Genomic DNA, 10,243 nt, shown 5'->3' with positions numbered 1-10,243 from the left:
CAATGTGGGGTAAGTAAATTCAGGTACATTGCACATATAATTTGACCATAATGTAAAGAAATTTAAGTTTCTTTACATGTATAAGTGGAAAGTAAATCATTGTAAACATTTCAAAATAAATTTGATCTGGTCCAAATAATGATTATAGCAAAATTTTTTTAAGTAAGTCTTAATAAATTGTTAATCTTAGGGAATAGTGATACACAAGATATTTTAAAATTAAGGAGAGCACCAAAAGAAGATTAGTGGAGATTAACTAAGTTAAAAATGTCACATTAGTAATTGCCTGCAAGTACAAGCCCTATTCCAAAGTTGGTACCCGAGTCACATTCCAAGGTGAGCCAACAGAGGATCATGCCACGTGTGCAATCCACCTCAAATAAATTACGAACGACACGTGTATGCCACGTAGGATCACCGTCCACCTCACGCAACGCTCCACGTGTCCACAATCTCATAAATAGCCACCCAGTCGGGCAGTCCCCACCCACTAAACCGTGGCCCACGTTCTTTCCCGTTAAATGAAAAACTTTAACTTTAACAACAACCTATCTCCCTCTCTCATCAAACAGCTACCAAGACACCACCCACCGTCACTCTCTCTCTCTCTCTCTCTCTCTCTCTCTCTCTCTCTCTCTCTCTCTCTCTACCCCTATAAACTTCCGGCCACTCTCACCGGAAACCTAAGCTTTCAGTTGACCAAGTAAACTTTCCGGCGAGGCTTGAAACCCATGAAATGACAAACCTTTTTCCACTTCCTTCCCGTTTCAGCTAAAGTTTTTCGCTCTCAAAGTCTTCTTTCACCTCCAAATTTAGCCGTCACAGTGTCCATTTTGGTTGTTTAAGCTGCAGCTTCACATGGGCTTTTAGTATTTCTTGGTTCTGTTGTTTCAGTTTGTTGGAAAGCACACAATGGGAGCAATGTTGAAGATGAAAGCTTCTGTTTTCAGTTTGCTTACATTTCTTGTTTTGGCTTCGGCTTTAACAAGATCTCTGAACCCATCACTGAACGACGACGTTTTGGGGCTGATAGTGTTCAAGGCAGACATCCAAGATCCCAATGGAAAGCTCTCTTCTTGGAGTGAAGATGATGACACTCCTTGCAACTGGTTTGGTGTCAAATGCAGCCCAAGATCCAACCGGGTCATTGAGCTCACTCTAAATGGCTTATCCCTTACGGGTAGGATCGGTCGTGGCCTTCTGCAGCTTCAGTTTCTGAGGAAGCTCTCTCTTTCAAGTAACAATCTTACTGGAAGCATCAGTCCAAATCTTGCTAAGCTTCAAAATTTAAGAGTCATTGATTTGAGTGGCAATAGTCTATCTGGGTCAATACCAGATGAGTTTTTTAAGCAATGTGGGTCGTTGAGAGTTATATCTTTAGCTAAAAATAGGTTTTCTGGGAAGATACCCAGTAGTTTGAGTTTGTGTTCAACTCTCGCTACAATTAACTTGTCATCTAATAGGTTTTCATCGCCTTTACCTTTGGGGATTTGGGGTTTGAGTGCACTAAGAACACTGGATTTATCAGATAATTTTTTAGAAGGTGAGATTCCAAAAGGAGTTGAAAGCTTGAAAAATTTAAGGGTGATTAACCTGAGTAAGAATATGTTTTCTGGGTCGATTCCGGATGGGATTGGGAGCTGTTCGTTGTTGAGGACTATAGATTTTAGTGAGAATTCATTTTCTGGGAATCTTCCTGAAACAATGCAGAAGCTTAGCTTGTGTAATTTTATGAACTTGAGGAAGAATTTATTTTCCGGTGAGGTTCCAAAATGGATTGGAGAATTGGAGAGTCTGGAGACATTGGATCTTTCAGGAAATAAATTTTCTGGTGCAGTGCCTATTTCGATTGGGAATCTTCAGCGGCTGAAAGTGTTAAATTTTTCAGCAAATAGATTAACTGGAAGCTTGCCTGATTCTATGGCGAATTGTATGAACCTTGTGGCCTTAGATTTTAGCCAGAACTCGATGAACGGTGTTCTACCTCAATGGATTTTTAGCTCAGGTTTGAACAAAGTTTCTTTTGCAGAGAATAAAATTAGGGAAGGGATGAATGGTCCTTTTGCTTCTTCTGGGAGCTCATTTGAAAGTCTACAATTCTTGGATTTATCACATAATGAGTTTTCTGGTGAAACTCCTGCAACCATCGGGGCTTTAAGCGGCTTGCAATTGTTGAATCTATCAAGGAACTCACTTGTAGGTCCTATTCCAGTGGCTATTGGGGATTTGAAGGCATTGAATGTTCTCGACTTGAGCGAGAATTGGCTAAATGGAAGCATTCCTCCGGAAATTGGTGGAGCATATTCTCTTAAGGAACTGAGGCTGGAAAGGAACTTCCTAGCGGGGAAAATTCCAACTTCAATCGAGAACTGTTCTTCGCTTGTGTCTCTGTAAGTTTTTTTTACCCTGCCTTGTATTTAGGTTATGGTTTCTTGTTTCCTTTGGTTTTGATAATCAATTTGTAAATAAGAATGTGAGCCGTTGTTGAGTGGCAAACAGTTCAATGGTCAGAGTCATATGTCCTTGCATTCTTTGTTAGTGAAGCAGCTATTATGTTTTGTTCTATTAACATTCTTCTCTTTTCTTGTTCCTTATTCCTCTTTTTGGTTGGATTTTGTAGTATACTGTCAAAGAACAACCTGACTGGCCCAATCCCGATTGCAATAGCAAAACTTACAAACCTACAAAATGTCGACTTATCTTTTAACACCCTTACCGGAGGCTTACCGAAGCAGTTGGTAAATCTTGTCCACCTATCATCATTCAACATTTCACACAACCATCTACAAGGTGAACTGCCTGCTGGTGGTTTTTTCAACACCATATCACCTTCCTCTGTGTTGGGTAACCCATCGCTTTGTGGTTCTGCTGTTAATAAGTCTTGCCCTGCAGTCCTTCCTAAACCTATTGTCCTTAATCCAAACTCCTCCTCTGACTCCACAACCAGTTCGGTAGCTCCAAATCCTCGTCACAAAAGAATCATCCTGAGCATATCTGCTATCATTGCCATAGGTGCAGCTGCTGTCATTGTCATTGGTGTGATTGCTATCACTGTCCTCAATCTCCGTGTTCGTTCATCAACATCTCGATCTGCAGCAGCCCTCACATTATCTGCTGGGGATGACTTCAGCCGATCCCCCACCACAGATGCCAACTCTGGCAAGCTTGTCATGTTTTCAGGGGATCCTGATTTCAGCACTGGAACACATGCCCTGTTGAACAAGGACTGTGAGCTTGGGCGCGGTGGGTTCGGAGCTGTCTATCGGACAGTTTTGCGAGATGGCCGTCCAGTCGCAATAAAAAAGCTAACCGTCTCTAGCCTTGTTAAATCCCAAGAGGATTTTGAAAGGGAAGTTAAGAAACTGGGAAAAGTTAGGCACCCTAATCTTGTGACCCTTGAAGGTTATTACTGGACTCAGTCATTACAGCTCCTCATATACGAATTTGTCTCTGGTGGAAGTTTGCATAAGCATCTGCATGAAGGATCTGGTGGAAATTTTCTTTCATGGAATGAAAGGTTCAATGTGATTCAGGGGACAGCAAAAAGTCTGGCTCACTTGCACCAATCGAACATTATTCACTACAACATAAAATCAAGCAATGTCTTGATAGACGGCTCAGGTGAACCTAAAGTGGGAGACTATGGCTTAGCAAGGTTGTTGCCAATGTTGGACCGTTATGTCTTAAGCAGCAAGATCCAGAGTGCCCTTGGGTACATGGCACCAGAGTTTGCCTGCAGAACAGTGAAGATCACTGACAAATGTGATGTGTATGGCTTTGGCGTTTTAGTTCTGGAGGTTGTTACTGGGAAGAGGCCTGTTGAGTACATGGAAGATGATGTGGTGGTTCTCTGTGACATGGTTAGGGGAGCATTGGAAGAAGGCAGAGTGGAGGAATGTATCGATGAGAAGTTGCAAGGGAAGTTCCCGTCAGAGGAGGCGATTCCAGTTATGAAATTAGGCTTGATTTGCACATCACAAGTGCCCTCAAATCGTCCGGACATGGAAGAAGTAGTTAACATATTGGAATTGATCAGATGCCCTTCTGAAGGCCAGGAGGAATTGATATGAAACTCCACTTATTATTTTCAGTTAAGAGAAGGGTTTTATAATGGCTTGTCCGGCGAAAAGGAATCCGGTTTTGTTCGTTAGCTTAGAGAGAAGAATACTGATTGTTGTAATATTTTTGCCTTCTTGTATCATTTCTTCTTGTTTGTTTCCAATTTTTACGTTGCAAGTTCTTCTCGGTTTTATAGTTAGATCACCGGATTCCTTTTCACCGGGTTCCAATTTGGGACCCTTAATGATACTACTACTCTGTTGCAAATCTCCATTCTTCTTCCATTGTGATCCTCATTATTTTATCAGCTTATTGTAGCATTAACTTCTGATAGAAGGCAAACCGAGTAGGGCAAATAAACCTAAATCTCCGTGGAATGGTTCTTGGTTTGTACTTTGTACAATGAGGTCACATTGATCAATTTTTTCTTTTGCACTTCTTTGTAGGGGGCAAATTTGACTTCTTAACTCATCTTGATAAACTAGAGAGAACAATTGTCCCATTTATCAAAATCATGTGTTCCCAATGATAGTTATGGTGAGGGCATTAAAATACTTGAATTTACAAGTCAAAGCAGACTCAATTGCGTGAGGACTCACAAAGATTCTTAGCACCCACTTCCAAGCAAGCAATGTTTATTGCTCAATAGAATAATGGAAAGTGGTTAGCAAACAGTGGGGAAAAGGGAAAAGTACAAGGATAAAGAAATAAATAAAGAGCTAGCGAATGGCTCATGCATATCACAAAGATAATGTTTGTGTAGTTATGGAGTTAGAATATTACACAACATGATGTTGTCGGAATAGAAGCACTTTTTTTATGGATGTAGCCGTGTCTTTAGTCCTAATAATCAACTTTTCTTAAATGCATTGTTTGTTTCTCTCATTATAAACTTGTCTTCTGTGTTGCCCATTCCAATGGGTTACAGAGATTAATCCCAATTTAAACAATGCTAATATGGACAAGCAGGGGCGGATGCAGCACATGACGGCCAAAAAAAAAATTAAAAAATAAAAGAAAAAAATATTTTAATTTTTTAATTAACCCCGTTAAATTTATTAAAATAGTCACTATAAAATATAAACCCCATAAAATTTAAACTTTTACTTTAAAAAAATATAAAAACATATATTTTAATTAAAAATAATGATAGTCCACTACTCAAAATATTTTCTATTCTAAAAAATATGGTTAATTATTTCAGTTTATATAATAATAGTAGAACGAACATTTTCAATAACAAAACTCATGAGGAATCATCTTTAGAATCGGATGGGATAAATGATAGTTTGATTGTTTATATAGGAAACAATAAATTTAATAATATTGATAACGAGTCTATTGCATAACATTTTTAAACTATAAAAATGTGTAGAGACTAATTATAAATATTTTATATATTCAAAATTTTAATTTTTTATATTTTACTATTATCTAATTTAGCCCTCGATAAATTATTTTTCTAGATCCGCCATTGTGGACAAGTGCCTCGCTAATTGAACATTAAATTACCATCCTTCTTACACATAAGAAAGGGTTCAAAATTTTAGCGAGTGTTTTAATTGGAGAAGATCTTGTTTTAAAGATTTGGAAGCAAACTAGAGTTGCCGTGTACTAGAGGGAGAAAGATTCAAGTCCTCGTGTATATATTAATGGGAAAATGACTCTCTTTCAGAAATTTGTGAGCCCAAATTTAATCGGGTCTTCCAATATATCAGTCTCGACATATTTTTAGCACCTCTTTGATATAATTTATTTAATAATCATAAATAATTATATACTTGCATAAGGTCTTATACAACTTTTTATTTTTGTTTAGTAATGTTTTTAATAGAGCTTTTGAAAATTAAATAAGTTATTTTACCTCTATTAGTAAAAGATCAAATTTTAGGCTTTAAAAAAAAGGTTGAAAACCTTTTTTAAAATTTTAAAATATCTAAAATATCTAAAATATCCTTTACTTATTGCATAATCTTATTTTATTATTTTCATAATATAGCTTTAAATAACTTCCTTATTAAAGTATTTTTTAAAATTTTTAATAAAAATTCTCATTGATAATTAAACAACTCAAATTATTTTAGTGAAAGCTCTACTAGTAACAACTCTAATTAAATAAGGTTTATTTGAAAAGTTATACGAAACAGAGCCTAATTTTGAAGCTTTTGGAAGTAAATGTTGAAAATTTTATTTCATTCTTTTCATAACATAAATTTTAAAAAATTATCTATTAAAGTAATTTTATAATTTTTAATAAAAACTCTCATTGATAACCAAACAGTTAAAATTTTTAAGTAGAAGCTTTACTCACATAAACTTTACCTAAATAAACTCTATTTGAAAAGTTATAGGATCTTTTTGGTACAACTAAACTAATGGGTATAAGTGCTTATTTAATCCAAAAGATTTTTTTTTCAAAACTTTTATTATTGTTTGAGTTTTATTTTGAGTAGAGCTTATGAAAATTAACTAAACTATTTTACCTCTATTAACAAAACTCAAATTTTAGATTTTTGGGAGTAGAAATTATTAAAAAAATTTAAAAAGTTGAACCATCGAAACATCAATTATTTATTTTGCATTCTTATTTTATTCATTTCATAATATAATTTTAAAAGTGTATCTCTTAATGTAATTTTTTAATTTTTTAATAAAAACTGTCATTAATAATTAAAAAATTATTTTTTAGATAAAAACTCTACTTATATAAATTTTCCTTAAATAAACTTTATTTAAAAAGATAAACCCAATGAAACCTTAATAGAAATTTATATTATTAACTTTGTAATGTAAAGGGCAGAAAAATTACCAATATGACATGTGGTTGTTATGTCATTTTCCTAAAATGACATTAAATAAATGAAAATTACCTTGTGGGTAAACCTATCTAGAAGTCCTCCAAACAAATGTACCCTGCAGTCTGTGGAAATCTTAGTCAAAGATTTTTGAGTTTTAATTTTGGAGAAGCATGTGGCATGGGTTGCAAAGAATGAGTTGTCTCAAGTGGAATTTTTTATTTTTTATTTTTTTTAATAATAGAGAGGGGTGTTTGGCCCAAGAAAACCTAATAATAGATTAGCTTACTTTGTCATCATCATCAACAATCACATGGGTCCTTAATAATCTTCATTTTGTTTTGAGAGAAGGGAATATACAATTCCTCTTTGATTACTGGAATTGACAGAAAGAAAATACCGAACTTTTTTGTATTGTTTCAACTTAATCTTTTAATTTATAAATCAAACGTGAACCCAAGATGCATGGTTGCCGTATACAAAAAGACCAGGGTCCCATTGCAGACAAATGCAGTGGAGACGCTTTGGTCAATCAAATTTTAAAACTTTAATTTCTTGAGAGAGAGAGAGAGAGAGAGAGAGAGCAATCTTCTGCACTATTTGAAAAGAATAGATATTATGTAAAAGAAAAGAAAGCCAGCATTATGTCCAATTAAAAAATGGGTAATTTTCAGAAACCTCCCCTGAGGTTTGGGGTATTCTCACCTTGATAGAATGTATTCACGTATTCTCAGTGACCTCTCCTCATGTTAGTATTCCGTTTCATATGAGTTAAGCAGGCAAGGGTAGGATCGTAATTAAACAAATTAAAAAAAAAAAAATTTAATATTTTCACCTTGGGCTTTGAAATTGGTTTGAACTTTGTTAATATCCATAGGGTAATAAATTGAAACATGCTTTTATACCTTGTAAACATGCTTTTACTCAACAAATATTAATACAAAATGAAAAGTTATCATCTCTTTCCTCTGCCAAAGCCGAAGCAACCAAGCTTAAAATCTATTTCAATTTCTCTCTTATACTTTCATCAAGCACTTTGCCCATAAATTGAGGACCATGACGGTGAAGTTGAGGACTCCAATACGGGCGATGAACGATTTAAGGCCGCGAGGTCAGAGAGTACCGACCAGTGAGTTTCATGGGCTACCAGTTAATACCTTACTTTTTCCAAGCCACAGATGAGGTATGTATGAAGAACTTTTAGTGCATGTTAGTTTTTGTTTGCTTTGTTGATGAGTTGAGTAAAATATGAAAATGGATCTTCAAAATTGATTGAGAATATGGCTGATGCTTCTTATTTTTGTCATCAATTAATGTTAGTTGTAGTGAATGGAGTAACCCAAATGCATGTTGAAAATAAATTGAAGTTTGTAATTAGTATTCTATAAAAGAAAATGCTTCAATCCTTTTCGCGGATAGCTTTTTGGTATTTGACATGCCTTGATTGAATTTATAACCATTAGGAGTAAATGTAATATTTAAGGACATTAGATTTTTTTGTATTATTGAGATTTTCTAGTTTTAGAAAATCCAAGATTCTGTTCATTTTTAGTGTGATTTTCCATAAAGTTGTAAGATTATATATGTATGCAGCAACATGTTAATACAAAATTCATTTGAAAGGTTATCTTCATCAACTGTGTTCTATAGTGTTAGATGGTTGCCAACCATTTTGTGTTGGGTCAGTGTGTTTAGTCTTTAAGATTCACTTAAATGTTTTATTTGGTTGTTCATCAGTTGTAATTTCATCAATAGAAAGTGTCAATAATGAAGCTGCATGATAGGGCTTAATATTGGTGTACATTGAAATAATAAAGTAATGGTTCCATAATGTTAAAACAAGAAAAAAAAAAGATATAAATTTTGTGATAGATCAACTGCAATGACTTGGTGATTGGCAATAACTTGTTATTTCTGTTATGAATAAAATCTTAGTTCTGTTATACGTAGTCTCTTTGCATTAAAATTTCTGCAAAATGTTGTTAGATTGAATAGAAATATAAGTTGCTACTACTGTTGAAATCAAGTATATCGTAGTATGTTTTGCAGCATAACAGTGTTTAACGAGTAGAACCACGATTGTTTGAATCTACTTATGTATGTGTTTACAATATTTCCATAACTTATATTCACTATAAATTGCATACTAATACGATATTTTTATTAATAAAGGGCAATTAACTCAAGCCTAAAGAGATAGTCGATAATTAATCATGCAGCAGCAGCTTTGGCAGCAAGAGTGTTCTTTGAGAATACATTGACATGCATAGGTGTTCCAACTTTGAATAATGATTGGAAAGTGGTGAGATTTGAATGATTTTTGAAGAGTTTGTAGATGCATGGTTGATATGGAGGTATGAGAGGATATTGGTAGTGATGTTTTGATAATGTTGAAGGAAGAAGAAAGCTTTAGTTATGAGTAGCAGAGGCTTTGTTGTTTGTTGAGCTTGGCAATAGCTAATTATATAGCCAACAAACATAAATATTGGCAGTAACAATTATAATTTCTAAATTTATTTTTAATTTTTTTACCCTAATTCAGCTGTAAATTATTTTGGGAATGGATGATAATGATCTGGTAACTTTATTGTGTTTATAGCCTTTGGCGCCAAAACAGATGTAATGCTATCAACCAACAATGCACTGTTTTGAACATGAAAAATATATTTTTCTTAAGTCAATGATATTTTAGACATTTTGTCAGTCAACAAACAGTCTAAGAATGAGAATACTAACGTGAGGGGAGGTCACTGAGAATACGTGAATACATTCTATCAAGGTGAGAATACCCCAAACCTCAGGGGAGGTTTCTGAAAATTACCCATTAAAAAAAATATATATATCTGCACTTTAACATGCTGTTCTGTCATTTTCATTTTCTTTTCCCCAAATATTGAATATGATTTGAGTTGCTTTATTGAGAGGCAAAATGATACCTTAACAGCTTTTGTTGAGCACAGAGCAGTGGTGCATACCCGAGAGAATTTGATATGGCATTGGTGCCTTGGTAGTGGGCGGAGGTACAAAGTAGATTCCAACAGATACCCGCTTACATTTGTTTATGAAAATTGTGTACGCATTTGCAGGATTGTTGTATATTTTTCAAGAGGATTTTTGGGGAATCATTTACTGATTTCATTTCCTCTGAAGATTGTTGGGTACTTACAACAAGATTTCTAAGTATTCGATTTAAAAGACTAACATTTTAAGTAGTGTGACCTACTTCTTTATAAATCAAAATATCTTCCTTTTATTTGTCAATGTGAGACACAACTCAACAATCCCCTCTAGACGAAACCACCGTCGGATTCCGATCCTTTTGTCCGTCACACCTGAATTGTTCCACCACTACATTCCAGCTATTAGGATCTAACTCTGATACCACTTGT

At 34.7% G+C, this 10,243-nt stretch overlaps 1 protein-coding gene across 1 annotated transcript; it reads left to right on the top strand.

Annotated features, from left to right (window-relative positions):
- The first annotated feature begins 568 nt into the window (after positions 1-568).
- LOC18043923 (probable LRR receptor-like serine/threonine-protein kinase IRK) lies at positions 569-4,326 on the top strand. Its single transcript, XM_024186624.1, has 2 exons — positions 569-2,390; positions 2,621-4,326. Exons 1-2 carry the CDS (start codon positions 913-915, stop codon positions 4,068-4,070), a joined length of 2,928 nt encoding a protein of 975 aa, XP_024042392.1. The 5' UTR covers positions 569-912; the 3' UTR covers positions 4,071-4,326.
- Positions 4,327-10,243: the final 5,917 nt, after the last annotated feature.

Source organism: Citrus clementina, unplaced genomic scaffold (assembly GCF_000493195.1).
Source record: "Citrus clementina cultivar Clemenules unplaced genomic scaffold, Citrus_clementina_v1.0 scaffold_4, whole genome shotgun sequence".
In the NCBI taxonomy this organism is placed as follows: Eukaryota; Viridiplantae; Streptophyta; class Magnoliopsida; order Sapindales; family Rutaceae; genus Citrus; species Citrus x clementina.
Note: the sequence above shows the minus strand (reverse complement) of the source record. Positions and strands in the feature narration are given on the sequence as shown.

Coding starts and splice junctions, on each gene's coding strand:
- LOC18043923 (XM_024186624.1), top strand. CDS start 913: ATGGGAGCAATGTTGAAGATGAAAGCTTCTGTTTTCAGTTTGCTTACA. Junction 2,391..2,620: donor TGTTCTTCGCTTGTGTCTCT/GTAAGTTTTTTT, acceptor TGGATTTTGTAG/TATACTGTCAAAGAACAACC.